Genomic DNA, 27,937 nt, shown 5'->3' with positions numbered 1-27,937 from the left:
GATATTCTTATTGCCAATAGCTACTGACTATGGCATGTGACAGATGAGCTTTACACTGATAGTGAGGTGCAGGGAACTCCTATATGATTCGATGATGTAAAACATGAACTACAGGTGCTTATATATGTATAAAAATGCGCCCCTGAAGCGGAGCCGAAGGGGTAGCGAGGAGAGTAGGTAAAATATGTAATAAGGGTCCATGACATGATGGTGAGCAAATGATTAAAGTCTAATATGGTCTGATATGAAAATAATGACATGAAAACGTACCAGTGAGGTTAGTTTGGACAATGGATGGATGTGCGACATAGGGCGCTTCGAGCGCGGGAAAGCGCGCTTAGCGCGCGCGAGAATGCAGTGCTTGGGGCGGCCGATGCGCGGGAAGGTAGCGTGCGCTTGTCGCTTGGCGCAGGAGAGTTGCGCTTCACATAGGAAATGATTGGAGAGGGATTGGCACAAGTTGTGCATTAAACTGTACTTTGAGACAGGTCGCATATATAGCCTCTGCAAGGCCAGAGATATCAGTCTCTACAGCGGGTTTGTCGGGAAGTCCTCAAAATAAAAATCACGAAAATAAAATCAAACCAAAAGAAACCCCTCGCGGTGGGCTCCAGTTGTAGAGATACAACAATTGGTGGACACTACACAAAGTAAGTAGCCAGCAATATAAAAATGTTGTGGTTGTGCACAGTCTAGTCTGCTATACTTGCAAGAGAAGTGCATTCAACCCGAGGGGTTAGCTATTTGGAATGGTCTGTAGTCAGTGAAACAATAAATGGTCAAAAGTCCGAGCGCGAGAAACAAAGTCCAAGGGTATATCTACGATGTCCGATGCCAAAGTGTCGGGTCCGATGTTTTTGGGTTTTGGGTTAGCAGGTTTTGGGTTCGGTTTTAGCGGGTTAGCGGAAATGGCGATAGTGAATGTCGGGAAAGTGAGTGGTATGCGGATATATGATAACAACGGGTATTTCATATAGAAAGAGCGGTAATATTCGCAATGTCAACTAAGAACTACAAAATATTGGGTTTGACCACAAGGTATCGGGAAATGGCTCCCTACTACTTGGATAATGATAATACTTGTAGTCCGTCCAATATATATGTAAGTATGTAGAAATCCGGAACCCTATAGGCGAACATAGCAGCCGACGATTTCGGGTCCGAAGTACATGTAAACTAACATGAGGCACTGTGGATGATGGGAAAACATGTAATAGCGCTTGCTACGATGTGAGTAATGTGTGAAATAATCAACTACGCACCTAGTGGGGCTAGCAAGACAGGACAGGACACGGATAGGACAAGTGCACAGGAAAATATTGGGTCCGATGCGGCCGAAATGTCGGGTCCGCTAGTCAAAGCATCAGGTTTGCATCGGGTTGTGTGGGTTACATCGGAAAGTGACAGGCATTGAATGTGTATTGGGAAATCAGTGAATACGAGCCTAGCGCAAGCTCGAGTGCTACACTGGAACCCTATAGGCGAACGTAGTGGCCGATGATTTCGGGTCCAAAGTACATGTAAACTAACACGAGGCACTGCGGATGATGGGAAAACATGTAATAGCGCTGGCTATGACATGAGTAATGTGCAAAATAATCAACTACACACCTAGTGGGGCTAGCAAGATGGGACAGGACATGGATAGGACAAGTGCACGGGAAAATATTGGGTCCGATGCGGCTGAAACATTGTGTCCGCTAGTCAAAGTGTTGGGTTTGCGTTGGGTTGTGCGGGTTACATCGGAAAGTGACGGGCATTGAACGTGTATCGGGAAATCAGTGAATACGATGAAGGTACAACAATTCAGATGGTAAGTCTGAACAATGTTGGGTCTTGCAGAACCTAGCTGCTATTCGACCCTAAAGGGTTTCTGGACCAGGCTCAAGGCTCAGAGGAGAGGAAATATGATAGAAACTTGCTGAATACTCAGACTCATAGTAGAACTGGTGAAAAGGTAACTTCATTATGTAAGCTACAAAGTGCCAACATAAGGTAAGGTAAAGACAGTCTCTCCAAGCCTAGCCAGAAATGAATCCCTACAACGAGCCTAGCGCAAGCTCGAGTGCTACAATGTTTTGCTGTATTCTTTGCAAGAGGGCCATTCCACCATGTAATGCTGCCTTTTTTCAGCCAAATAATATCACCTGCACTGAGACCAACTCGAACGAGATCCTGGTCAGCCATTTCTGCAAGTATATCTGGCCCTGCACCAATACCACATAGGGAAGATTCGTATGTTGTAGCAAATGCAACACCAAGGTGGTCCTCAGCATGCTTCAAAAAACGTGTGAGCATTGAAGGTGTCAGTGCAGGAGGTGATATGATTCCAGGTACAGGGAGTGAGGTTGTAGCTTGAGCTGGGTGTGGTGTCAAAGGGGTAGTCGTCTCACAAGTGAGGTCTTGCACAGTTTGCAAAAGAAGCATAGATGTGAGTGAATTGATGTCAGTTGTGTTGATTGATGTAGATGCAGGTGTCGAAGTGACAACAGTGGATCGGCGCATCGGATGCAAAGCAGGCTCACATTTTGCAGGGTCAAAATATGGGATATTGGGTGGCACAGTGGTGGTAGCCTCCCCATCATACTTGATAGTTCATACTTAATAAGTGTACAATGCAAAGGTGTAGACACATACCATTGTACGAGCCCAGTCCTTTATCATTGCTGGTGTACATGGGATCTCCATCCCACTTTGGTGGACATATGTGACAGAGTTATCATAACTGTTGCCCCATTTCTTGATGATAAGCCTGTGATAACGAGCAATTTCACGATCAAGTTCAGTAGTACAGTCTACAGCTACAATCTCATCATTTGATGCTCCGCTATCTTGGCTTGCCATATCACCTGCAGTCTGTTCTCGTCAGCCACAACAATCACACAACAAATTCTCGTCACCACATACCTCATTTCGAGCAGTAGAGACAGGGAGTTTCTCAACATTTTTCATGTCAACAAAGACTTTCACCTTTTGAGGCTCTTCAGAGATGAGCTTCTTTGCCATCTCTGCATAATCTTCTTTGTTGTCAACATCCATGGCTTCGACGCGGCTATAAAAAACCACTGAGATAAGATCAAGCCCCATGGATGACACAAATATCACTTGCCCACGAGAATTGCCGACAAGGTACTTGAAACCATATTTTTTCCTCTCAGTAACCCTGTATTGTGACTTGTCATGTTTTGCGGATGATAGTCAGAAATTCGAGGTAGTTGGGCTCAGAGATTTGAAATACAAGTTCCTTGACTTTTGTAGACTTGACTTCCTTGGACTTTGCTTTGCCATTAGTTTCAATAGTAGTCTTTGTGTATGTATCAAGATGGACAATGAATGTAGCCCTAAATTGAGGTATCTCAACAGAGGGTGATGGCGACGACATTGTCTTTCAGTGAAGCACTCTGAAGTGGTGCTGGATTTGTCACTCAAGTGCTTACGGGGTCCTGGCCAGGTATTTCTGATGTGCGAGTTTCAACTTTTGTGATTCCGCATATTTTTGAAAACAGCTGTAAGTTCATTCAAATTGACCAAGTTGTCCCATAACTTTTTTTTAGCCGCCATCTTCCTTCCTTTCACAAATGTTTACATCTCTTGGCGCTTTAGTGTTCATATACATGCTGCTTTACTTGTTTTATCTTTTTTTTGGTGCTAGACCCTTTAATTTGTTTTTGGTTGAAAGCCACCAATTGGTGTTTGCAAAATAGTTAGCTTCAATATATTACTGTTGTGCTCGCAGTCCTCATATAAATTGTCTCCTGATAGTTCGCTAACAGTCAGAAAATCCAGGTCTATGGCTACTCGATTCATCCACACTATGCAGACTCGCACACATGTCCAGGCTGCACTTCCTCGTCATTCCAGGGTCACACTCAGCAAGGAGGCCCATGCTGCCATTAATACTTGACATCGTAAAAATTCACAATGCTTTAAATTAGCACTCAACAATGCTTGGAATGGTCTGGACGAGACCGTGAAGACTATCACATCTTCCCACCACAAGAGCTTCCGTCATGTACAGAATGACTTATGCTTAGGTCGCAGATTAATGAGGTTCAGGTGTTCCAAGTTGAATGCATGGAACACATTCTGCTGGAAGAAGCGCCAGGAAAATCAACAAAGTGGTATGTATTTCGACTACTAGTACTAGACACCATAGACAACATGCTTACTGTATCAAGGGGCGACGGGCAAGGATGTACTACAAGAACTTGTCAAAGACTATCGTACAGAATATCAAGAACTTGCTGATGACAAGAAGGCCAAGCTTCTACTCGAGTACAGCAGGCACAAGGAAATGAAAGCCTTGGGCATCCAAATTTCCACCAAGTCAAAAATCACTGATGTCACTCACACTCTTAAGGCTGTTGAGAATGAGGTGAGTCTTTTGTCCATCTTATCATTATTTTCGATTCACTAACACAATTTATAGCTAAACAATTTAAGGAGCCATACTAGAACTGAGGCGATGCTCTATGCAATGCGCAGGTCCACAGACCTCCCTCTCCATGGTGTCAGCTTTGCTACTGAAGGTGTAGATGACTTTACGTCATCTGTAATGAATCTCGACAGTCAAGATTTAGTCAGTAAGATGGAAGGATTTGCTGTCCAAGGCATGAAAGGTACATTTTGTCCTGCCTGAGTTTCTTTTTGTTCATTAATTTCTAATGCTCATCAGGCGCTGCAAAGAATCATTAAAAGCGATGTTCTATAGTTCACTTGGAAATCCGCCATGAAATTAGCAAGGGACTTGGTGAGTTTTTTTGAATATATTATTTCATACTACTCTAATGACTACATCTTCCAGTGGAAATCATCAAGGATGAAAATGCGAAGATGCACTGGGTTAATTATTTCCATAATGTTGTCCAGCACTACCTGTTACAAGTAACATCGGTCACGTGGCCCCCCTATCATTTTCCCCTCGTCCTCGCCCTCACCATCTACCGGCTCGTCCTCCTTTACCGACTTTCCGTTGACCGGATCCTCGGGACCGTTCCCGTCCCTCGCATCATCCGCCTCTATGCACGTGCACGCACGTTCCTCCCTTGATTCGACCACCAATGTGGTCCCGCACCTCTGACTCGGTCTGACTCGTGCCACCAATGTGGCTTTCCTCTTTCTGTTCCTTCTGACTGCGGATTCCCGCACGTTGTATTCTTACCGTTGGTTCGTTCCAACGTTTCTCGGTCTCATTCCACATTCGACCACCCATCACTAATCCGGCTCTGTTGCCAACGCACCTATACCATTCTCGTTTCCCCTTTACCCTTACCTACTGTGCGGTAGCCTTGCCCTTAACCCTCTCCACTTAGTATAAGTAGTTGGTCACCCTGTACTAGATTCTCTAACTTGAATCTACTCAATCTTCCCTGGAACATACTTCCCTCTGAAGCCCCCTCAGCTTCAGTCTCTAGTATCTTTTCTTAGTCGCTCGTCGCGACTAAGTCTACCTCGATCGACCTCATCGTTCGGACAAGACTGTCCTTACCTTGAGTGACTTCTTAGACATCCGTCTACCAAGTCACGTGACACGCGCGTACTGTGATCACTGCCGACTAGCCGTCGCCAGTCTCACTTGCTATACCGGATCCTTCCGGTTACGTCACGAACGTTAGCGGACGACGCCCCTCTTAGGGCTCCGCCTAACAGATCTATTTGAGTGCGTAACACTACCAAGTGATCATCGAAGGCTGGCCTACCAATATTCCTTTCACCAACCTCAGCCAAGTGTCAAGCACCCTTCCTTACCTTGAAATGCTTCTGTGGAAGTGGCGGAGTACTGCCATCAAGTGGAGGCAGCTCGATGATGAGGAGTTTCAAGAACTCCTCAAAGAGCGCAATGAGAAGCTTGAAAATGGCGAGGTCTTCAAGCATCGCCACCGGACTTGCTCAGACAAGGGAAAGAAGTAGGCATGGCCTTCGGATGGATCTGGAGAGTTGAACCAATGCAAGAAGACCTACAAGAGCATTGAGACTGTCGACACAGACGATGAAGAGGCAGACTCCACTGAAGACACTCCAGTCACTAACATCAATGCCAATACTGAGACCAGCACCAATGCAAATATTAATACTGACACTAGTGTCAACAGTAATGCCAAACCCAGTACCTTCCCCAGCATCACTAACCCTGGTGCCTTCCACGATGTGGATAATGGCGCTTCAAACTTTGATCCCACTGCCTTCAACTTTAATCCCAGTGCCCTCAACTTTGATCCCACTACCTTCAACTTTGATCTCACTGCCTTCAATTTTGGGCTGGCACTGGGACCTCAGCAGTTCTAGTTCATAGATACCACTTTCTTCTTAATGACTTATCGCTCTCGCTCGTCTGAATAAATTGATATGTTTTTTGTTCATTACAAAGTCTACAATCAGCTATATCATTTGCCTACACAGACAGTAATAATGCACAACAGGAAGTCATGTTTGACAGTGGACTTCGGCCAATACGATTGGTAGGATGTACAATACACAGACTAGGTAGCACAGCAACAGTGGTGGTGCCTTTGAGAGACAGTGGTGGTGCTGAGAGATGGTGCTGGTGGTGGCTCCCTTGGGAGATGGTGCTGATGGTGCTAGCATTGAGAGACAGTACTGGTGGTGGCATAAGAGACGGTGCTGATGGTGCTGGCGCTGAGAGATGGTGCTGATGGTGTTGGCATTGAGAGATGGTGCTGGTGGTGGCGCCCTTGAGAGATGGTGCTGGCAGTGCTAGTATTGAAAGATGATGCTGGTGGTGGCTCCCTTGGAAGACAGTGCTGATGGTGCTGGAGTTGAGAGATGGTGCTGATGGTGCTGATGGTGCTGGCATTGAGAGACAGTGCTAGTGGTGGTGCCCTTAAGATGGTGCTGATGTCCAGGATGATGGTGTGTGGCTCAACAGACAGTGCCACATAATAGTGATGGCCAAAGAACCTAGTTGAGGGGTGTGGAAGACATTGTCAACACCTATGGTGGGAGTAGATGATGGTGATGGTGGTGGTGAAGGGCGAGGGGTGTGGGAGTAATGCCTCCCTCCATTTAGGAAGGTTAGGTGCATGGCAGAGCACATCGGGATGAGGAATTCAGTTAGTATAGGCGGCGGACAGTGCTGAGCTGCTTACCCATACAATGTACACCAAATAGCAGAAGTCCTAGAATACATGGGACAGTATATAATGCTGGTGTTGAGTATTATTGCAATGAAGCCTAATAATAGTAACTTTGGCACATATTAAACCACTATAATAAGGCTTACTTATTAGGAAGGTCAGGTGCATAGGCAAAATGCTCTTCTAGTATTTGATATCAATGAAATTGAGATGCATGTTGTGTGCCTCATGTGAGTTCATTTGAAGAGGAGAATATATGTTCGCATCTCTCACCCTCAGTTAGTCCAGTTCCTTCAATGTACATCGGGTGCCAATATAGCTGGCATCTTCAATTGTGAGCATAACCATAAAATGCACCGACCATCATATGCAACTTAAGGTTTTGGGCAAGGGGACCGAGACTGCTGTTGCCCAGTGTCTTGGAAAATACACAGCCAATATCATAAGCACAGCCGCCATTTGCACCAAAGACAGGCAGGAGCTGACTGATGAGAGCCAAGGAATATTTTGTACTAAATTTTAAATCAGTATGATGGTGTCAGAGAATGAGACTTGACATACAGTTCACTGCTCTGAACCATATCACACACGAGGAGTACAAATCGGTGTCAACATGTAGCAATGAAGATGCCGGACTCGTCAAAAACACTAAACATTTTTTTCCATTGCTTAGGCCTGGCATTTTGCCACTGCTCAGTACAGTTGAAGTTTAAACTAGGTTCCACTTGCTCCATAACTGGATCTCCCATATCATCCTGTATCTCCAAGCTTGGTTGAGTTAAGCACATACACACATCATGAACGTACCTCTGATGGTCTCACTGTGTCCTTGAACTTATCAACAGCAGCTTGATAAACCCAGTAATCAGAGTGAGCTTGTCAAGAATCTACCCGGGGGGTAAGGCCATAAATCAAAGACACCTATCTTTTGAGACTATCATTGCCATCAATGGAGAAAATCCAGTCAATTGCTTGTGGAGGCTCATTGTCAAGTTTGTAAAAACAACATGGACATGCATTTAGTAAGCACCAATTGGGGGTGTTGTGCTTGAGTGCTTTATTTAAGCAGTGATCAATACAATGCAAAATTTCAAGATATACGTCATATGTGTCTGAGAATTGTGAATTCAGGTATGGTTGATATGATATCTATGATACAACATTTAGTGCTACATAAAGAATGACACATGGGAAGCCCTACTTTGTGAAGATAGCACAGCGCTTTGCATTGTGCTTGGATACTAAATTGTGGGCAGGTTTGATGGTATTGATGATAAGTTGCAAGAGTTCAGATAGAAATGGCAACTGTCAGATATAGAGGAGAGCATCCCAAATAACCATTGTAGATGAGCATCTCATTGGGGTAGCAATGAGAGATTAAAGGTTGGAAGGACATCTACTAACGACCTGCAGAAGGTCAGGAAATTGTTACATAGTGAAAAAAAAAACATACTAAACATGTCTACTAAGTTGATGTCTATCAGTGAGTGCCCATCAGTAGCCACACCAGCATCTGGAATATGCAGCATCCCATCCCCACGATTGCGCATACAGTAGTTAAGATACAAATCAACCAGCTGGTCAAGTTGACTATTTCATTGCTCTATTTGATGCTCTATGTAATTGTGCCATGTCTGGGAATCAACATAGCAGCTGAAAGTATAAGCAAGCAAAATAGTCAATTAAGCTAGGACATACTTACTAGTTTGATAAGTCAGCGATCTGCTCTGATAAGCCCTCAAAGGCTTCATACTCCTTACCCTCATAGCTGATATCCAGACCTTCTTCACCTGGCCACGCCATGTAAGGTTCATTAGGGATGTCCATGCCAATATCAGACATCATGTGCTCGACTATGTTGCGGTCAGCAGAAGACATCTCTATGGTATCCTATGTTCAACAGCTCGTATGTTACAACAAAAACATGAACACTCACCAAATATTTCCTGTCTTCTCTTGCTTTGCGATGATTCCTTCTGTTGACCTTGCCTGCTAGCTGGTAATACCACAGTTTGGCAACCAAGACTGTGGTATTTATGTCTGATGGAGGCTTTGGATAAGCCAGAGACCTTTCTGGAGGAGGCTCCATGGCTAGAGATCGAGTGGGTTGATGTCGAAGAGGGGGAGTAGAGGAGCAGCAGCATGGGAATGGTCTGTAGGAGGAGCAGGTTGTTTAGCAAGAAAGCAGGGGTTGCCATATAACTAATAGAACAGAACAGAACGTACTTATGTACCCAAGCCTCATAGATAGATAATCCTAAGGACATTATGTATTTGGGGCAGGATATACTGCTGGTGTAGGGGATCTAAGAGAAATGACTAATTTGATAGTTAGTGAGCTATGTAATCGCCCACTATAATTATAGTTACTTATTGGGAAGGTCAGGTGAAATAGGTTTGGTTCATCAGGCTAATGACATTGTAACGAACCTGAGGTCAAAACACTACAGTACCTTAGCAATTAGCCAAAAAGTGGCACTTTCTGTGCATTAATCTGTCAAATGTCTCAGCTGTACAGCAGGCACTTACACATGGTGAGAAACAAGGGGGAAGTGTCATCTAAAGCACAAATAGCCGCCAGCTTAGTGTCAATGGTGTCCACCCTAGCATGCTGTGCTGCTCATTTGTAATCCTTTTGACCTTCAAGTTGCTCTTCCATTTTGTTTCACAACACTATCAGCCATACATGGATACCTATACTTTCCAGCATGCTGTACAACATTAATGCAAGCTCACATCCTATTACCACTTCTCATTGCTGTTGGATTATGAATGTAGTACCAGCGAGCACAACTTGACCAGAATCTCTCCCTTATGTAATGTTTTGTAATATGGACCATAGACTATTGCTTACTATGATGGACCGGTGTAGCACTTGGGTTGGTGCTGGGCATGTATTCTGCCAATTTTACAAATGACTCATATTGCACTCCTTGATACTCCTTTGACTTTCTGAAAGCTCTGCGCATTCATCTGAGTCATCTGAAGGTTGTCCGTTCATTTCTGAAGCCTATTTCTACTTGTGATCCTCTGTACCATGTCCTATTCATGTTCATATTGACTTATGCTGGTGCATTTTTCACTTTATTTGTCTGTTATTGATTATGTCTTAGGGGTACATACATTGTTAGCCCATCAAAAGCTTAATTAATATGTATAGCAGCATGCCTCATGCATTATTACATGCATATCTGTGTAATAGCTCACCTTGAGTCTTATTACATTTTAGATAGCTTATCTCGCTACTGTTCTTGCCAACACAGTTTCCGGACCTTTATGCTGTAAGATATAATCTGGCTCACTAGCTACTCACACACCACTTCACTTCCTTTGTTACAAGTAGAGTCACTTTTGGATAGTCATACTTCATGCAATCAATCCTTTTTGTTCATTTGGAATGATTGTTTGGCTTGACTGCTGCCATTTCACATCTCACTGTCTTAGAGTTCTTTTGATAGGCTTTGCTTAGTTGTACTTTGCAAGTCTTATACTTTGACAATACCTGCCATACTTCGCTCCTGGTATGTGTGAGGAATGATAGCTAGATGAGAAGGGGTGAAAGGAGAAGAAAGGGTGAAGTGGGGTAAAACTCAAATAGACCTCTGGACATAAGTATAGATTTGGCCTAAGGGGATTGCTACTGAGAATGATTCCTCTAAGTAAAATATGAGGGGAAACTTTGAAACTGGTAAGGGTAACTAAGAATGGGAGGAATGTGAGAATTTGTGCCGATGCAATGTGAGTGTGAGTGAGCTGCCAAAAGCATGGTGCAATGTGTGGCCATGTGGCTGAAGGTTTGATGAAGTGTGAAAGTGCATGGCCGAGCCAAAGGATTAATGTGAAAAGCTGCAAATGTGAAAGTGATGTGGTGTGGTGGTGAAAATGGGAGGAACATTTGACAATAGATGCAGTGAATGAAATGTGAGTATTAGTGTGGCCGTTAGAGCCACATGTGCGATAGTATGCCAAAGGTTTAAATTTTCAGTCTAAATGTTGTTGCATGAAAATGGATGATAATTTCGATGGGGGATAGATGAATACATGAAAATTGTAAGTATCTAGTATATATGAGCGCACACTGAAGCACTGTTCAGAACTGAGTAGATAGCAGCAGTGTGTAAAAAGGGTCCATAATGCAAGTAATGAAAATATAAATGATATAGCTTTGGAAATATTGTCAGTCTAATGCAAATCGAGTTAAATACATACCAATGTACAAGGGGAGGACATGGATAGGACAAGGGGAGGACACGTGATAGAGCCAAAGGAAAGCCGACATGTGCATGTGAGCCGTGGCTGTCAGCCGATAATGGAAAGGATGTGTGTATCAACCAGTTCTCATCAACTGAGGCCAATGGACCTCTAAAACAATTTGAGAAAGGTACAGCTTCCATTTTGGGTGATTTACTTCAAGTCATCAATACACATGCAAATAACTTCCTTCTTATCTTCTACTTCCATCACGCCCACCACACATCATGCTGCTAGTCCTTTCAGTCCTTGCTAGGCATATCCTACTGACACCAAAAATACACCTGCCTTCAGTAGTGCTTCCTGCATATGTCCTCCAGATGCCAAAAATCCACTACAGAAATCCTGCTTCTAGTAGTGCTTCCTGCACATGTCCTTCCAATGCTGAAAATACACTATAGAAATCCTGCCTCCAGTAGTGCTTGCTGTGCATATCTCTATCTTGATATTTGGGTGTTCTGGTAGGGGTAGAAGGCATTGGTGGAGTAGGTGAGTTCATTGTTAATGTTTCATGGATGCTATCTCTTATTACACCAAAAATACACTATGAAAATCCTGCCTCTAGTAATACTTACTGCATGTGTCCTCCCAATACCAAAAATCCACTACAAAAATACTGCCTCTAGTAATGCTTGCTGCATGTGTCCTCCCAATGCTACAAATCCACTATGGAAATCAGTAGTGCTTGCTGTGCGTGTTTTTGCTCACCCTGCTTCTTATACATCTCAAACCTCTTGTAGAGCACTACACAGTGTACTGAATGTACTGAGATGTAGACTTAAGTCTATACTTGAGGTCAGTCCTTTGATTGCCAGATCGATAGCTGATTGGTGATTGGCAACATGGTAGTTAATGACATTGGCACCAGGTGTCACTGCATACTCGAGTGTGCTGAAAAATGAGAGTGGTACTGGATCTTCTATACTATCAATATTCACTCCATTCTCAAATTGCATTGTCACATGTTTATCTGTAGATGTGAATACATATTCAAACCTTGGCCAATTCATGGCAGCATCTACACATAGTGTTGACATCATTGCCAGTGGGATATTTGTGTGGTTACTTGTTGGATGATCATCTGAGGGTGTGTACCTGCAGAGGTACAGTTGTTGTGAGTGTACTATATGTGATAGGTAAGCATGTGTCTAATAAGACCTGATATTCACTCACTGTGACAATTGACAGCCCGCTTCATATGATGTACATGTGTAGCCTCCTGGTCTTGAGTGTTGATACCATATGTAATATATAAGTCAATACTCGACATCACATGAACATCATACTGAAAACCATGCATAATACCTGCTAGTAATGTCAAGTTGATTCCATCCCAATTCACATTGTGATGAGCTTGTTCATTTCTGTTTGTAATGGATAGCAAGGCTTTCCATATATAAAGAGGTATCAAACTCATGGGTTGATATATTGCAGGCAAGACAAATTTTGTCATCTCTTTGTCTTTCAACCACACTATTGTCTATAATGAGAGTTGATTATTTCAATAGAAAAGATAAAGTACCTTTGGCTTTGCAGTTTCCCTTTCAAATGATATCCAGTGTTTTTATGATAGCTGGATGGCCTTCTGCTGAGACCAGTGTAGCACTCGAGCGTGCGCTAGGCTTGTATTCAGCTATTTTCCAATGTATGTCAAATACCCATCGCACACGAATCACTTCCCAATGTTATCCGACACTCATCTGCTCAATCCGATGTTTATCCGCAAAACCCAATGCTAATCCACTAAACCCAATGCTAGTCCAATGAACCTGATGTTTCCCGCGCATCGGACCTGATATTTTCCTGCACACTTGTCCTCCCTATGTCTTGTCCTGTCGTATCTATCCCCACTAGGTGTGCAGTTACTTGTTTTCACATCGCTAACATCGTAGAACACGTTATTACATGTCTGCAGTACATCGTGTCTTATTACATAGGACATCAGACCCAAAAATCAGCACTACTACTTTCGCCTATAGCACTCTGAATTTCTACATAGACACTATATATTTTGCATACCTCCTACCTATTTACTTTACCTTTCTACCTCTGAGTAGGAGGAGGTCATCCGATATTTAGTAGTTCTTAGCTGAATTCCGCAATATCATCCTTTCTTTATCTGAAACATCTGATAGTAACCCGCCATTCGCTATCCCTGACATTCACTATATTCCCGATGCAAACCCAACGCTAACCCAATGCAACCTGAGGCAAACCCGAAAACATCAAACCCGACATTTTTGATATCAGACTTGTAATTATACCTTCGGACTTTGTTTCCCGCACTTTGGACTATCTTCCTTTTGTTATAACTGATTATTCTAATATCATACAGCAAACCCCTTAGGTCGAATGCACTTGTCTTGCAAGTATAGCAGACTAGGCTGTGCATGACCACAACACATTTTTATATTGCTGGTTACTTACTTTGTGTAGTGTCCAGCAATTGTTGTATCTCTACACCAGGCTCAGCATTGCATTATAAACATTTTTTGAGACTTGACTATAAAGAGCAAGGATATTCTGTTTGAAGTGTATGACACAAAGGCAATAGAAATGACAGAGATAATCACAAGGATTCAGCTCATGGAGCCTCCAATGAGGTTTATACATACAGAGCTGAAAATTTTGTTAGGCCAATTCTACACAGTACATGCCCAAACCTGAAGGATGATTAATATTTTGTGACCAAAAAAGAGGATTATGCACTTAATCTCTGCCCCCTGTGCCTATCTGCAATGATAGATTTAATGCTACAGCCATGAATATGGTAAAAGGTAACTGGAAGGCTGATATCACTTGTTGCAATTTCAAAAATATGTCGGAAGAGGATGGCATGAGACTCTACAGACTGTGATGTTGTGAAGGCACGAGCAGAAACAACAGCTGTACAGTAGTGCAATGAGCAAGCTATCATCTATGCAATAAGAAGGAACAATATTACATCTTATGTGGTCACTATCCTAGCTTTCAATCTCAAATTCTTGCCATCCTTGCACTCGTTCAAATGATGTGTCAATAGATAACTGCTTTGACTATAAGAGATGAGTTGACATTTTGCTTGACATACAAATGATAAGTTTAAACTCAGTGTTTTGTAAGATAATATGTAATTCTGCACAATGAACATATTTTCATTCAAGTGGAAGCTTGTTCTGTTCACTGGCAAGTGTTTTAGCACCCAAAGTGTGGTCAAAAATGATACAAGTAGGGAAAACTGAATAGCTCACCATCAAACCCAGTACCACTAGGAAACCGAGTGTGATGAAGAAGATTAATCAACTACCAAACATGATCAAGATTACCAAGTGATGGGTGCAGGTCTTGTAATGTTGGATTGTAGTCCCAGCTCAAACTCCAACCAAGGACATGTCACAAGCTATGCATGAAGCCAGAGTTAAGCATGATGTGACATGGGGTGGCATCAGCTAATTTTTATTCTAAATATGATAGAAGAGACTCAAAACAGCATAATATGGGAGGTGGAGTCTTGACTGGCATTGGAGGGGGGTGAGAATGCAAGTTGCAAAAGATGATAAGAACATGTGGACAATCTTGTAAGTCATTAGGGACATAGATGGTATATGTTGTTTTACAGTTATATGCCTATTTTTGTAGTACACCTCATTGAAGAGAGCCATCAACATGGTGCCAATATGCTATGAAGAATAACAATAAGCAAAGATCCAGTAGCAAGAGAAAAATACTTGTGGCACAATTGCTTTTGTTCAATTGGAGATGCAGCAAAACTACATGGCACTAATGGGCATAACTAAAGCCTTTTGCATGTGTTTTGAATGCACAAATTTGTTCTTGATCATTTTCCAGCAGTGCATAGAGGTAGACAATATCATACTCATGCAAATTATGGAGGACAAGATGAGCTCACTGCGATAGTGAAAAATGTTCACATCTGCATCAGATAAATATGAGTTAAGGGAAAATAGAAGTAGTAGATAGATAGACTGGATAAGAGGCTGGTTGAACTTGTCAAAGACCAAGACAAGTGCATCTTTACATGTACCATGCTTTTGGAGATGTCGACTTGCATGTGCAATGCAATCAAACTTGCCCTTAATGTCTGCACTGTCATCATACTCCAATAGGTCTGCTGATTCACACTCAACTTAGAGTACATCATCTTCTGAAGATAATGTACAACCTTTTTCTTTCAATGAACAAAAGAAATTGATGGTTCTTAGAAAAACCTCTCTTTTAGTGGTGTCCTCTGAGGTGTGAAGTGGTGAAGAATTGACATGTATGATGAACAAAGCTTAAGGCCCTTGCCTATATCTTTATATTAGAGATGCTATAAAAAGTAAGCTGACTGATACTTACACAATGTTGTCAACTTTTTGCACTCAATAGGATTGTCATTGGCACCTTTGAGTAAGTGACATTTGTCATTTTTTGCCCACTGTGGCCATCACCAAGAGAGTACTGGAAAGTTGAGCTTCGGATTAATGAAATAGTCAGGATCTGGGTTGACATTGAAAATATGTGCCACAGAAAAGCCTTTGAAAGCTCCTATTTCAGGATACTTGATAATAGCACCTAATGGATACTCAATAAGAGCTTGAACATGTGTCTGGTGGTACACCTGGCTACATTCAAGTGATAATTCATTAGCAGTGAATACTTGAGCAGGAGGTGGCTGGTAGTGAGATCCAAAAACCTTAGGAGATGGAGGAAGCAGTGTACTAGATGGCAGAGTTGGGGCTAGTAATAGTGGTGGAGAATTACTGAGATCACAAGGAGATAATCCAATATTTATAAAAATTTACTGGGCAGCATGAATAGCAGCAAGCTGAGAGTCAGAAAACAACATGCAGAATGAATAAGACAGAAAAATACATAGTGAGATATATATTTATAATAATACCACAGACACATTGGAGTCTGCACTGCAATATACTACAATGTTATCTTTTTTCTAGATATGAACAACTCACAATATTATTAATCAACGGTGTCTCTATACCAAACAATTGAGTCAAATGATTAGTGAGTCCTCTGTTGTTCTTGGTTTCCTATTTCTGTTTGCTGTTTTTCTCATTTGTTTCTAGGAGGTAAATGCAGCATTACTCTCCTGGCAAGCTTGAGGGATTGTTCCCACCAATTAGACACTTCAACATCCATTGTAAACTAGCAATGTGTGGTGGGTTGTTACATACTGCAGTTCAGGTTCATGTGATCTCAATGTCTCAATCCTTTTGCAGTTAACACAAAGTCCAAAATTTTCCATGACCACCACCATCATAATTGTCTGCCAGGTGATGTTCTTATTTGTTTTTCTTGTAGGTAAAGGCTACATTACTTATCCAGCAGGATTTATGCTGAATGCAGTTGATGCACATATAAATAGTGTCCCTTTGGTGTGTTTTTGTTTTCATCAGTCCTGCTTTTGCATCTAACTTTGCTACTACCATATCTGCTATCATTGAGTCAATTTTCCATCATTTTATTGTTGTACAATGGTTCTCCACAGAGCTCCTAGTTTACTTATGTGAAGTTGGCCAACTAGTCATGATTGCCTAGTATGTACTCCTTGCACTCCTGATGTTCTAATTTCTGATTTATTTGCAGTCCAGTGTCAAACTGTGGACAGCACTGTAGCACTCGAGCTCACACTGAGCACGTATTCTCTTGCTTCCTGATACATGTCCAATGCCCGTTACTTGCCAATCATTCCCCGATGTAACCCGATGCTAACCCGCTCAAATCCGATGAAACCTGACACTTTGACTAGTGGACCCGACATTTCAGCCGCACTGGCCGACCCGAAATCCTGTACACTTGTCCCATCTGTGTCCCATCCCATCTTGCTAGCCCCACTAGGTGCATAGTTGATTATTTTGCACATTACTCACGTCGTAGCCAGTGCTATTACATGTTTTCCCATCGTCTGCAGTACCTCATGTTCATCTACATGTACTTCGGATCCGAAATATTCAGCCGCTACTTTCACCTACGGGTTTCCAAATTTCCACGTACTTACATATATATTGGACTGACCTTGAGTATTTTTCATCATCCAAGTAGTAGGGAGCCGTTTCCCGATACTTAGTGGTCAAACCCGATATTTTGTAGTTCTTAGTTGACATTGCGAATATTACCACTCTTTTCATCCAAAATACCCATTACCACCGTTAATCCGCATACCACTCGCTTTCCCGACATTCACTATTGCAATTCCCACTAACCCGCTAAACCCTCACCCGAAACCCGCTAACCTGAAACCTGAAAACATCGGACCCGGCACTTTGGCATTGGACATCGTAGATATACCTTTGGACTTTGTTTCCTGTGCTCGGACTTTTGATCATTTATCATTTCACTAACTACAGACCATTCCAAACAGCTAACCCCTTGGGTCGAACACACTTGTCTTTCAAGTATAGCAGACTAGGCTGTGCATGACCACAACACATTTTTATATAGCTGGCTACTTACTTCATGTAGTGTCCAGCAATTGTTGTAATCTCTACAGCGCATTGTACCTGAGAGTGTTTTTGACTTTTTGCATCATTGTGGTCTCACATAGGAGTGTTTTTGCAGCCTTATTTCTGGACAACCAACACCTGCACACTTTGTTGATGAATTCATCTTAGGACACACCATTGTGCACTGTCACCATGTTGACAATTACTGTGGCTTCTACTGTGAGTTTTTTAAGCACAATTTATTTTTACTATTTGACATGCTAACTTTGTATAGTAAATATTGACAGCATTTATCACACCACTGTGACACTCAGAACCTCCCTGGGCTGCAAATGGGTCATTTTTATATATGTGTCAAGGAGTATAGAGCACTATAAGTTTCCCTATCCTTGTCCATCCTTTGTCTGGCAAATAATCTTGTCTGAAACCAAACTCACTTTTCCTGTGCTTTGTGTATCTACTTGTCTGTATTTTCCTGCACATTAGCCGCATTGGACACATGTTCCTGCACTTCGGATACCTTAGATGCACATTCCCACACTTCAAATACCTCGGAAATGCATTTTTTTTTGCTGATGCAGACCAAGATGCTGAACTCGAGGGCGACGCTGTTGCTGGACTGACGGTGATACTAGCTCATGTGGACTTGGCGAAGAAATCTGGTGAGTGGAGTAGTACATTCACCTGGCGTGCTTTTTACTTACAACAAATTTTAATGTAGCAAAACGGATCTACGCAGACCTCCTCACAGATCAAATTGGTGAACCGGAACTCACCACTCATATTCAGCGATTTTTACGTGACCAGCTCCATCATTCTGACTCCAACTTGAACTCAGAAGCCTCCGAGTCTGGCGCTGGCTCGTCCGGTGCCCTTCCCGAGCTATATGAAAAAATGACTCTGTATACATCTGCCATTGCCACCTTCTTCGCTTCAAGTGATGTCTCAGGCATCGGTGGTATGCGCTACGAGCGAATTCGTGCCGTGGATACCTGGAGGAACGGCCCTGGTCGATATGACTGTGTTTTCGTTAGTTCTGATCCCACTGTCGAGGGCATGCATGGCTTCGATATCGCTCAAGTAAGGCTTTTCTTTTCATTTAAACACAATGGTGTACTTTACCCTTGTGCATTTGTGCATTGGTTCAAACATGTGCACGACTCACGAGATGAGAACACAGGAATGTGGGTAGTAGAGCCTAAAACCTGCGAGGATGGGACACGATTTGCCTCTGTCATTCACCTTGACTGCATTTTTCGTGCGGCACACCTTATGCCTGTATTTGGGCATGAATTTGTACCTACTTATCTCTCTTACACACAGACCCTTGATGCTTTCTGCACTTACTATATAAATAAATACATTGACCATCAGGCATTTGAGATTGCCTGGTGACTTGATACTAACTTATGTCGGCTTAGGAAGTACTTTGCATAGCGCCTATTAACTTAGTTACATCGCAGCATGGTGTTGATTACTTACAAATAACCTTCTTACTTGAACATGCTTTTCTGCAGCCTCTGTGCTGAATTTTGGCCATTCATTGCTTACTATTATTGTGTTTCCTTTGTGAACAATCCTCCAAGCAGAAATTAAGCCAGAATGGTTTGCTTTGACAACTTGGTGAACTTAACGTCGAATTAAGTCTCTGTAAGTGAGCTAAGATGGCTAAGACTTTTTCCCTTTTTCCTGATGTCAGAAATGTGGCCGGGTGTCACAAATTGTACAAAACAACCGTGGCTACCGCTCTCGGATTCGGTCACGACAGCTGGTATATCCACACCGGGAAATGTGGATCCACCACTGATTCTGGAAAATCATGTAGAGTCCAGATATCCCATACACGGCATAGCACCCATTATGGGTGAGAAGTGGATTAAGGCTTGTCGCAGTGGAGGTATTGTATGTCAAACCACGTGTCATTGTGACAACAGACAGTAATGTGGTGCGCGCCTCACCATTACAGACTAGCCGCCGCCGCCGCAACAAGCCTTAATCCACTTCCCACCCTCACAGATGTGATGCATCTAATATCCAGACAACAGATTATGTTCAGGCGGTACATGTGGATCGGCCTTTCCCGATGTGGATGCGGTGACCTAAGACAACAACGGTCACAGCAGTTCTATTGTGTTACAATAATTTTACACCCGGTCCACATTGCAGAGCTTCCACAATTCATGGAAATGGCCACAACCAATGGGTTGATAAGTAGGCACTTGGACAATTTTCCAAACACCAAATTTTCCTCTTCCGTATCTACATTAAAATACTTGCTTCAAAATATTAACTATGACACCTTCTGAGGCAGCTAATAATGCCCTGAATGCCACTCTGGCGGCCGTGCAACCACTCATCAAGCATTGCATGAAGTTGAAGGAGGGCGATCCAGAGACTTTGACATTATCTGATGACATCGCCAGACGCGTGGTGAGTTTTATTTTCTCTTGGACTTTGAATTCCTTGCAAGCTAACCATTCCACGCAGGCCAAAGATCTAAGGATTCATGCTGGGGATGCAACGTCATTTTCCCCGCAGCTACTCTCCTGTGCTGCCGTCATCCGGCAGTACTCCAAGGGCGGTGCCTTTCAGTGCGTCCCCGACTGGACCTCTGTGTCTGATGATGACCCGAGGATCAAGAACCACCCCCGATTTGACAAGACCATGGGCTACCGCAGTCCTGCTGCGGTTGAGGCTTCCACCTGCTTTGAACCCCCACATGCTCCTGCGCCTGCCCTCCTGTCCACAAACGACACATTGACGCCGCCGTCCACGGTCTCGGCTCTCTTGCCGACTGCATCCCTCGCTGATCCGGATCCGATCACCTCACCGGACACTCAACCCAGGCCAGTATCTCCTCCACCAAAGTCTGCGGAGCCGCAAACATCTACCCACATTTTGGCACCTCCTGCTGCTCTCATCAAACATAATCTCTTTGCGGCTGGCACAAAGAAGAAACCCGCAAAGGTCGTGCCGCAGGTCGGCAACAGTAAGAAGAAAAAAGCAGCAGACAATGATGCAGATGAGGCCATTATGACTGATGCACCCGAGTTGCCTCCCCAGTCCTCGAAACCCAGGCAAAAAAGGAAGAAGTTCCTATCGGATGAAGAAGCTCCCACCGGAACGGTATATGCGATCTCAAAGGTATGTCTGTCACATGAATTGTTTAGCCAAATTGTTGACCTTACAATATAAGGTATTGCTGCCTGTCGCCGCTGAGAACAATTCCGACCCTGCAGTTCTGGAGGATGCAGCTGATAACAGAGGTTTCCAGGATGCAGACACTAGGGTATGTTATTTGCATTTCACGAAGCTCGTCTACTCACTGGTTTATTTAGCCTGCCCTATGGGGCCAGGATTCCTATATCGCTACCCTGTTGCAGGCAAGTCATTCAGCAAAACACTGCCGTGAAATGCTCACAAATTTACAGCATTCCATTCGGTACCACCCCCGGAAGTGCGACAAATGCCGGAAACTAGACGTACCCTGCATTGTCCTTCTGGACAAGAAGGTCGGATGCACGTGCCTTGCTTGCGCAAACTGTGATCACATGAAAGTCACATGTGCGATTGACGGCGTTGGTGTGAGGGAGAGGATGCAAGCGAAGACCGCTGCAGAACCATCCAATCCTCCTAAGCACTCCGGAACATGCACTCCAAAGTCCCATGCCAAGACTCCGGCTGGCCGCTCTGCTAGGAAGGCAAACCTCCCGCTCCCAAGTTCCCATGGCGCTGAACATGAAGATAAAGGTAAGTTTTCTGTTCAATCTGATAGGCTTCAACTCATCTACATTACCCAGAGGGACAGCAACAGGCGAAGGATGTCGGGCCGGGCAAGGCTCCCATGGAGCCGCTCCCTACAATCGAGCCTGTCCCACGACCGGAACAGGATAACCAGCCTGCGCCAGCCAACCGCATTGATGCCGAGCAACAGCAAGACAAATCTTCCAGAGTATCCAGGACCTCGGCAGAAGATTAGATCTGTTTGCCAGCAATGAGCGGGTGGAGGCATTGGAGGTAAGAGTTGCTTCCATGGAGAACAACCTCACCCAGCGGTTGAACGCATTTGAGCAACGGTTGAGCATCTCGGATGCACGGTGGAGAGCGATGTCCGCATCTTGAGGACATCCGAATATTCCTCCCGGAAACACAACAATGGACTGATTTTTTATGTTCCCATTCTTACAATATGGCTTTTTCATTTTAAAGGTTCTTGTATATAGGTGCTCCAGATATCATGTAATTTTATGCCACATGTTATGCTCCCATTCTTACAATATGGCCAACCTTGTTTTATTTCCAAGATTCTTGTATATACAGAGTTGTTGCTTGCTTCTCTGCTTTGGCCTGCCTAGTTACAATACGCCTGGCTTCATAGTGATTGTATGAAGGCTGTGACATCCAATAGCATATAATACTCGAATGTAGATGGTTCATGTGGTTGTAACCCGGGCGTCAATACAACCCTTCCAATATCAAACATCTTTTGAAAATAACCAACTAGGCCCTTCCATGGGCCCAACTGAGGCAACAAGAACTACCTGAGCCTACTGCTGAGATCAAACATGTATTTGCTTGGGCTGGAAATGATTAGCTGGGCCCATCCTGATGAAATGCACATGGGGCTGGGCTACCCATACATGCATCCGGTACCCTTCGGACAGCCCTTCGACCTGTACAGATTTGCATCATTTGTACTTCCATGGCCTACCATCACTACCGGAATTCCTTCAATGTTTGCCAACAATGTAGTGGAATATTCCATTCTTATTGCAAACTTTGGAAGATATCCTAACTACTATTTTTAAACCCACAAGACAACTATAAGTACAGTGTTGGGTTCCTTCAAGAAAACACGAGTATCCAGATGTGATAAAGATCTATTCGCCGGATGTGCCCAGTGGGGCACTGGAGAATCGAGAAGACAGAGGCGATGACACCAATGGAAGTGATGCTCCGGGTATTTGAACAGCAGATACAGACCTCCCGGCATTATCTAGCCTTCTTGTGCTGATACGACTGGGTTGTCTCCCCATGTGCGAGACACCCTCTTCATCAACTAGGCCAGCATCTTGTTGCTGTGATGATCCGTCTCCAAAAATGCTCTCCCGACGGTGGTGTATAATCTGATCGTCTCTGTGCTTCCGAAGGGCCATTGACAAATTGCCCAGAGATGATGATGTCACTTTCCATTGCAGATCTGAAGTACTCAACCATTTCTCCAGCATGGTCAACCTCCGATCTAGTGTTTCCTCCACCAAATGCAACCTGGTGTCTAACACGTCCACCCGTTCGTTTGTAGCAAGGAGATCAGACCGTCTACCTAGGTCATGAATACTATGCAATATATCTCTCGGAGTTGGCTCAGGCTCGGGCTGGTTGCCAAGTCCGGCTGACCCAACCAGAGTGTTTGTCAAGGGTTGCACCATTGCTAGTGGTAAGACAGTCTCCGAAGGCTGCATGTTTCAGGGTGCTGGTGGATCCGGATCTGGAGTCACGACCTCCATCGGTTGTTCTGCATTTGAGTCTGAAATTTCATGCATTGATTTTTGCTCGCCAGAAGGGTGCTGTAGATGTGCTTACCTTCCGACACATCCGGCACGAGGACTTTTTGCTCAGCACGGGGGAACGCACGAGTGGGTTGTTTTTTCCTTTTTGTGGTGTCAGTTTTGGCTAGAGTTTTGGCAGCCCACGATTTGGGAGTACAGATCTTGGAACGTTTGGGAGGAAGAGGGTCTTTTCCCTTTGACTTTGCTTGCAACCTCTCCCGGACACCAACACCATCAATTGTGCAAGTTATCTTCATCTCATCGCAGTTGCCACATGCAAGTCTTGTGAAACCATACTTCTTATCAGGCAGGACAATACAAGGTATGTCTAATGTGATGCATTTGTCACACTTTCGGGGGTGATAGCGGACGGAATGCTGCAAAAATACATTACCTGACATTAGCATCCAGAGTATAAAGAACCCACCTCCGCCGACGTTGCAATGGTGGAATCGCGACCCCATCCATCCGGCTGGATAAATATGCATGAAAATGGAATCACCGAGATGGCGACAACCTACCCTGGTGTCTGCATCCCAAAAACCTTTATCATCGACCGTGTCGGATGACATTACCTTAAGTGGTCCTGCAACTGCATTTGCCATTGATGATGACGCTGTGTGCTGCAAGCAAGATGCCACAGTTAGAAGTACAAACAGGCGAAAAAGGATTCTGCACCTTCCGGGCGACGTATATGCTTCCGGTTGGCTGGTTTTCCTCATGATCGGACATGAACTTCTTTTTCCTTTTCGGAGCAGATTGTCGGGATAATGGGCGTGGTGTAGATCTACGTATCATGTCTGTTTCATCCACAACATCATCTTCCGCTTGTCTGTCCTTGCGCTTGCCGTGTTGTCGGACAGTCTTCGGTTGTGTCCTGTTTCCCATCGCACGAAGATGCTCCTTGCTTGGGGAGGCGGCGGTTGAAGGGCAAAGAGGAGTCAGAGGTTCCAACAGTGCGGTTGGCGAAGGTGTTACCGGTACATTGTTGAACCAGGCTGCCAGTGGAGACACAGGTTCATGTGTCGTAGTGCTCAGGACATGCTTCGCGATGGCAGGGTCTTGGTTGTCAGCGATAAATCTGCTCACTGGAATGTCACGAGACGGTGACGTTGAGGCAGTCGCTTCCACATTGGCCCAACCAGAAGCAGTGTGTTCTGTGTCCCCAGAACTGGTGAGATGTCGATAATTTACCATTTTGTGGAATCGTGGATGATGCTTGATGCGCGGATCATCGTCAGCGACGGTTGTCCAGTCCGGCAATGCTTGAAAGACACCAGCCTTGGAATACTGCCGTACGACCGCCGCACATGACAGCAGCTGGGGAGAGAATGATGTCACGTGGCCTGCATAGAGTTTTAAGTTTTTTGCCTGTAACCAACTGTGTTAGTACCAACATTAACACCGCATAAATGGCAGCGGACGTACCACGCGTCTAGCGATCTCATCCGATAATGCTAACCCCGCCGCTGAATCGCCCTCCTTCAACTTCATGCATCGCTTTATAAGCGATTGCACATCCTCTAATGTGTCATGAAGAGCAGCTGTCTGCTTCGGAAGGAGTCATAGAACTGGATGCAAAACACTGATGAGTTGATAACGGGGTAAAGCTGTGCGGAAGGGAAAGAGGGATGTGACTCAGAGAAATTTTACAAATATCGGGATCTATACCAATATGTCGGTTTTGGCTGTTTCCGAGAACGTGTGGCCAACATAGAAGCACGGCGGTGTGGACCGATGAATGTAATTATGATGTAAATAGAAGGTTGTCATCGATCATTGTCCCACGCATTCAATTGCCAGGTTGTCCATATCAAAGTATATCTTGGAGCATATTCATTGTCATATTCTCCGACTTTCATTTTGACGCAAATGATCATGCCTGAGCGACACAGTTCGTTTTGCGACCCGAACTATGTCAGATGCTGGCGACGAAGTGTTCTCAGATGCTGGTGACGGACTCTCCAGCATATATTCTACCGAGTCTCAATATCAGTGTTTCACATCTACCGACACCCTGGTAGCAATCTGCCATGCTTTGGAGGAAGATCCTATAGATTGGTGGGGCATCTATGTCCCTTTAGAGTCATGGATTCCCCCCAGACCAGAGAGCATGCCGACGTTCCGAGGAATCATCGGATTGGAATCCTATCCAGTGTATAAACACAAGTTGACTCTAACCCCGATTCGGCCCAGAATGCTGACGACATTCCTATTGCAGCATATAGGTTCTGTGCTGAGCTTCTGCATTACTATGAATATCGGAGTGATTCCATGGGAAAGAAAGAGAAAAGTCAGTCGTTTCCTGGATAACTGGCTTGGTTGAATGAACCTTGTCCCACAGATTACGAGCTTTGTTTCAACGGTGACTTTGATGAAGTCACAAGCATGCTGTCCGGTGAGTTGCATTACTTTCCAGCTCTACTTATCCCACAACTGATATTAGACATGTATATAACTGAATTGCTCCAGACCCCCAACTTTTTAGAAGGTTCCCGAACAATTGGAGGTCCCGACGGTCCATTATCGGCAGAAAGTAAGTTTGTATGGTCACTAATGGTCACTTAACCTATTGATGGGATTAGGCGATGCAACATCGGAAAGTTAGTATCAACCTGACTGTCGGAATGAAGCTAACTCATTTCGATGAAATGGAAGATTCAGCTGAATCGCTTGCATCACAGTCGGTTATGGATTCAATAGTTCTCGCCGATGATCCCCACGATTGCGGATGGGCCAGCTTCCTTAAATGAGGTATCGGTAGCCGATCCTTATGATTGTGGATGGGAGGCTGATACCACAGCTCCGGAGGACGCTCTGATGCCAGCAGAAGGTCAGTTTTCCGGAAACTTATGGAAACTCAACTTATTAATCTGATCAGGAGATGTAACATTGGAAGGTTGGCACAAACCCGATTCCCAAGATGAAGCTAATTGATTTCCATGGAAAAAATGATTTAGCCAGATCACCGGCATCACTGTATCCCGTCAGTCCAGCTGTTGATAATAATCCCTACGATTGCGGATGGGATGGGCCGATTGTCGATGGGCCGGCTTCCTCCATTGAGTTGTCGAAGGCCGATAGTTACGATTGCAGATGGGAGGATGACGGTCAAGCTCTTGAAAAAGCAACGACACCGGGGGAAAGTTTGTCGGTCATTTATGTTATTAAACTTCTACTAACCAGGCAGTAGCATTACAGAATGGTCAACCAGAAGAGAGTAAGTGCTGATGTGTCGCCCAAAATCCGCTGACTCAACCAACAAAGCAGTCCCGGCTCCATCGTTGAACCAAATGAGAGATGAAGTTATGCAAGAGCCTATTCCGATCGATGATCCTTACAATTGTGGTTGGGATAATTCCATGGTCAATGGGACGGCATCACCTAATGAGTCTGCCACTGCAGATCCTTACAATTGTGGATGGAATGGTGAGATTGCCACCGAGGAGATACCCCGAAACGAGTCGACTGCAGATCCTTATGACTGCGGATGGGAGGATACGATCACCCCATTAATGATCATGTCATCGGAAGACAGTCTGTAGACATTTTGTTTGTTGACATCTGAACTGACTGATTCACAGGACTGGATGTAAGACGGGATGAAGGTGAACAACAAAGCAGCCGGGATAGCACTGATTTCACAGAGACAGCCGATCCTTATGACTGTGGATGGGACCGTGACGCTGCTGTCCGGGAAGAAGATACAATGCTGGGAGACATAACTGATGCTCCATATGGCTACGGGTGGGGGGATTTTCCAAAGACTGCAGCTATTCAAAATCCTTCTCATCATGATGGAGACGATAGTAGAAATGGAGACAAGCTCCCCATGGCTCGGTTTGTATCCGATGCACTAGATTTATTTGCGGATGATGGCATGCATACGAAAAACATGCTCCTGGAAGCTGAAAAGGACAGCACAGAGGATCTTTACGATTGCAGGTGGGACGATCTGATGGATGACACAATCATCATGCAGCAACTGGAAGAGCGTGATATGAGGGAGGAAACTAATGTTATAGACCTCACATTGTCGGAAGGAGGGGATGTTATCGACCTCACATTGTTGGAAGGAGATGTTATAGACCTCACATTGCCGGAAGGAGGAGATGTTATAGACATCACATCTACCTCTGTGAACTCAAGTAAGTAATTTGCGACCGCCTGGACTAATCGCTAAAACATGGTATATGCAGGGCGGTCCATTTCACATAATGTGTTCGAGACTGCAGAAAAGTCCATGCGCCGAGCCATCGGACGACTGAATAGCATTGGACATGATAACTGTGAGTTTCTTATATTTGCAACCTGATGAAAGCTGACCATGGTATGGGGAAGTCGATCAATATGTATGCAGCATTGTTGAACCTGCGGCCGGATGTGTGCCTGACCCGCAGCCGGCAATCACATTTATGGCCAACCGAAATCTGTTTGGCGCATACACGGAGGCAAGGGATCGGGTGACCGAGCTTGGTACAGATGTCATCAACATTCATCGTTTGCTCAACATTCACCGCCGGATAATGGAACCACTAGATGCAACTATAACAAGCCTGGAGCAGCGGGAGCGTCGCCTGCAATAACTTGATTGCTGTAT

The 27,937-nt window shown here is 44.3% G+C and overlaps 8 protein-coding genes across 8 annotated transcripts; 4 read left to right on the top strand and 4 right to left on the bottom strand.

The window, feature by feature from the left end:
- Positions 1–2,039: 2,039 nt before the first annotated feature.
- On the bottom strand, positions 2,040–3,039 carry F5147DRAFT_651002 (uncharacterized protein; the record flags this gene model as incomplete). Its single annotated transcript, XM_041433500.1, has 5 exons — positions 2,040–2,119; positions 2,148–2,586; positions 2,638–2,752; positions 2,806–2,849; positions 2,908–3,039. The coding sequence occupies 5 exons, from the start codon at positions 3,037–3,039 to the stop codon at positions 2,040–2,042; spliced, it is 810 nt and encodes a 269-aa protein (XP_041295299.1).
- A 1,006-nt stretch (positions 3,040–4,045) lies between these two features.
- Positions 4,046–6,285, top strand: F5147DRAFT_771432 (uncharacterized protein; the record flags this gene model as incomplete). Its single annotated transcript, XM_041441248.1, has 5 exons — positions 4,046–4,121; positions 4,179–4,375; positions 4,430–4,619; positions 5,678–5,862; positions 5,911–6,285. 5 exons carry the CDS (start codon positions 4,046–4,048, stop codon positions 6,283–6,285), a joined length of 1,023 nt encoding a protein of 340 aa, XP_041295298.1.
- Positions 6,286–8,689: 2,404 nt separating this feature from the next.
- F5147DRAFT_651000 (uncharacterized protein) lies at positions 8,690–9,361 on the bottom strand (the record flags this gene model as incomplete). Its single annotated transcript, XM_041433499.1, has 4 exons — positions 8,690–8,747; positions 8,797–8,984; positions 9,031–9,247; positions 9,321–9,361. The coding sequence occupies 4 exons, from the start codon at positions 9,359–9,361 to the stop codon at positions 8,690–8,692; spliced, it is 504 nt and encodes a 167-aa protein (XP_041295297.1).
- Positions 9,362–12,612: 3,251 nt separating this feature from the next.
- On the bottom strand, positions 12,613–12,816 carry F5147DRAFT_525212 (uncharacterized protein; the record flags this gene model as incomplete). The annotated part of the gene is made up of 1 exon (XM_041429975.1): positions 12,613–12,816. A coding segment is annotated over one exon (204 nt), but the record flags the coding sequence as incomplete, so codon positions are not given.
- Positions 12,817–18,748: 5,932 nt separating this feature from the next.
- Positions 18,749–19,183, top strand: F5147DRAFT_572576 (uncharacterized protein; the record flags this gene model as incomplete). The annotated part of the gene is made up of 1 exon (XM_041431098.1): positions 18,749–19,183. One exon carries the CDS (start codon positions 18,749–18,751, stop codon positions 19,181–19,183), a length of 435 nt encoding a protein of 144 aa, XP_041295295.1.
- Positions 19,184–19,480: 297 nt separating this feature from the next.
- Positions 19,481–21,767, top strand: F5147DRAFT_650997 (uncharacterized protein; the record flags this gene model as incomplete). The annotated part of the gene is made up of 7 exons (XM_041433498.1): positions 19,481–19,690; positions 19,834–19,999; positions 20,100–20,218; positions 20,276–20,932; positions 20,985–21,077; positions 21,127–21,538; positions 21,589–21,767. The coding sequence occupies 7 exons, from the start codon at positions 19,481–19,483 to the stop codon at positions 21,765–21,767; spliced, it is 1,836 nt and encodes a 611-aa protein (XP_041295294.1).
- Positions 21,768–22,668: 901 nt separating this feature from the next.
- On the bottom strand, positions 22,669–24,831 carry F5147DRAFT_771428 (uncharacterized protein; the record flags this gene model as incomplete). Its single annotated transcript, XM_041441247.1, has 7 exons — positions 22,669–23,244; positions 23,290–23,315; positions 23,372–23,714; positions 23,765–23,809; positions 23,859–23,960; positions 24,016–24,708; positions 24,766–24,831. The coding sequence occupies 7 exons, from the start codon at positions 24,829–24,831 to the stop codon at positions 22,669–22,671; spliced, it is 1,851 nt and encodes a 616-aa protein (XP_041295293.1).
- A 421-nt stretch (positions 24,832–25,252) lies between these two features.
- Positions 25,253–27,923, top strand: F5147DRAFT_771427 (uncharacterized protein; the record flags this gene model as incomplete). The annotated part of the gene is made up of 13 exons (XM_041441246.1): positions 25,253–25,492; positions 25,534–25,630; positions 25,682–25,735; positions 25,810–25,873; positions 25,923–25,944; positions 26,041–26,170; positions 26,219–26,236; positions 26,298–26,483; positions 26,531–26,557; positions 26,608–26,874; positions 26,922–27,485; positions 27,537–27,626; positions 27,679–27,923. The coding sequence occupies 13 exons, from the start codon at positions 25,253–25,255 to the stop codon at positions 27,921–27,923; spliced, it is 2,004 nt and encodes a 667-aa protein (XP_041295292.1).
- Positions 27,924–27,937: the final 14 nt, after the last annotated feature.

The sequence above is a fragment of the Suillus discolor genome (assembly GCF_016758755.1).
Source record: "Suillus discolor strain FC423 chromosome Unknown F5147scaffold_15, whole genome shotgun sequence".
NCBI lineage: Eukaryota > Fungi > Basidiomycota > Agaricomycetes > Boletales > Suillaceae > Suillus > Suillus discolor.
This window is presented reverse-complemented; position numbering and strand designations above follow the sequence as displayed.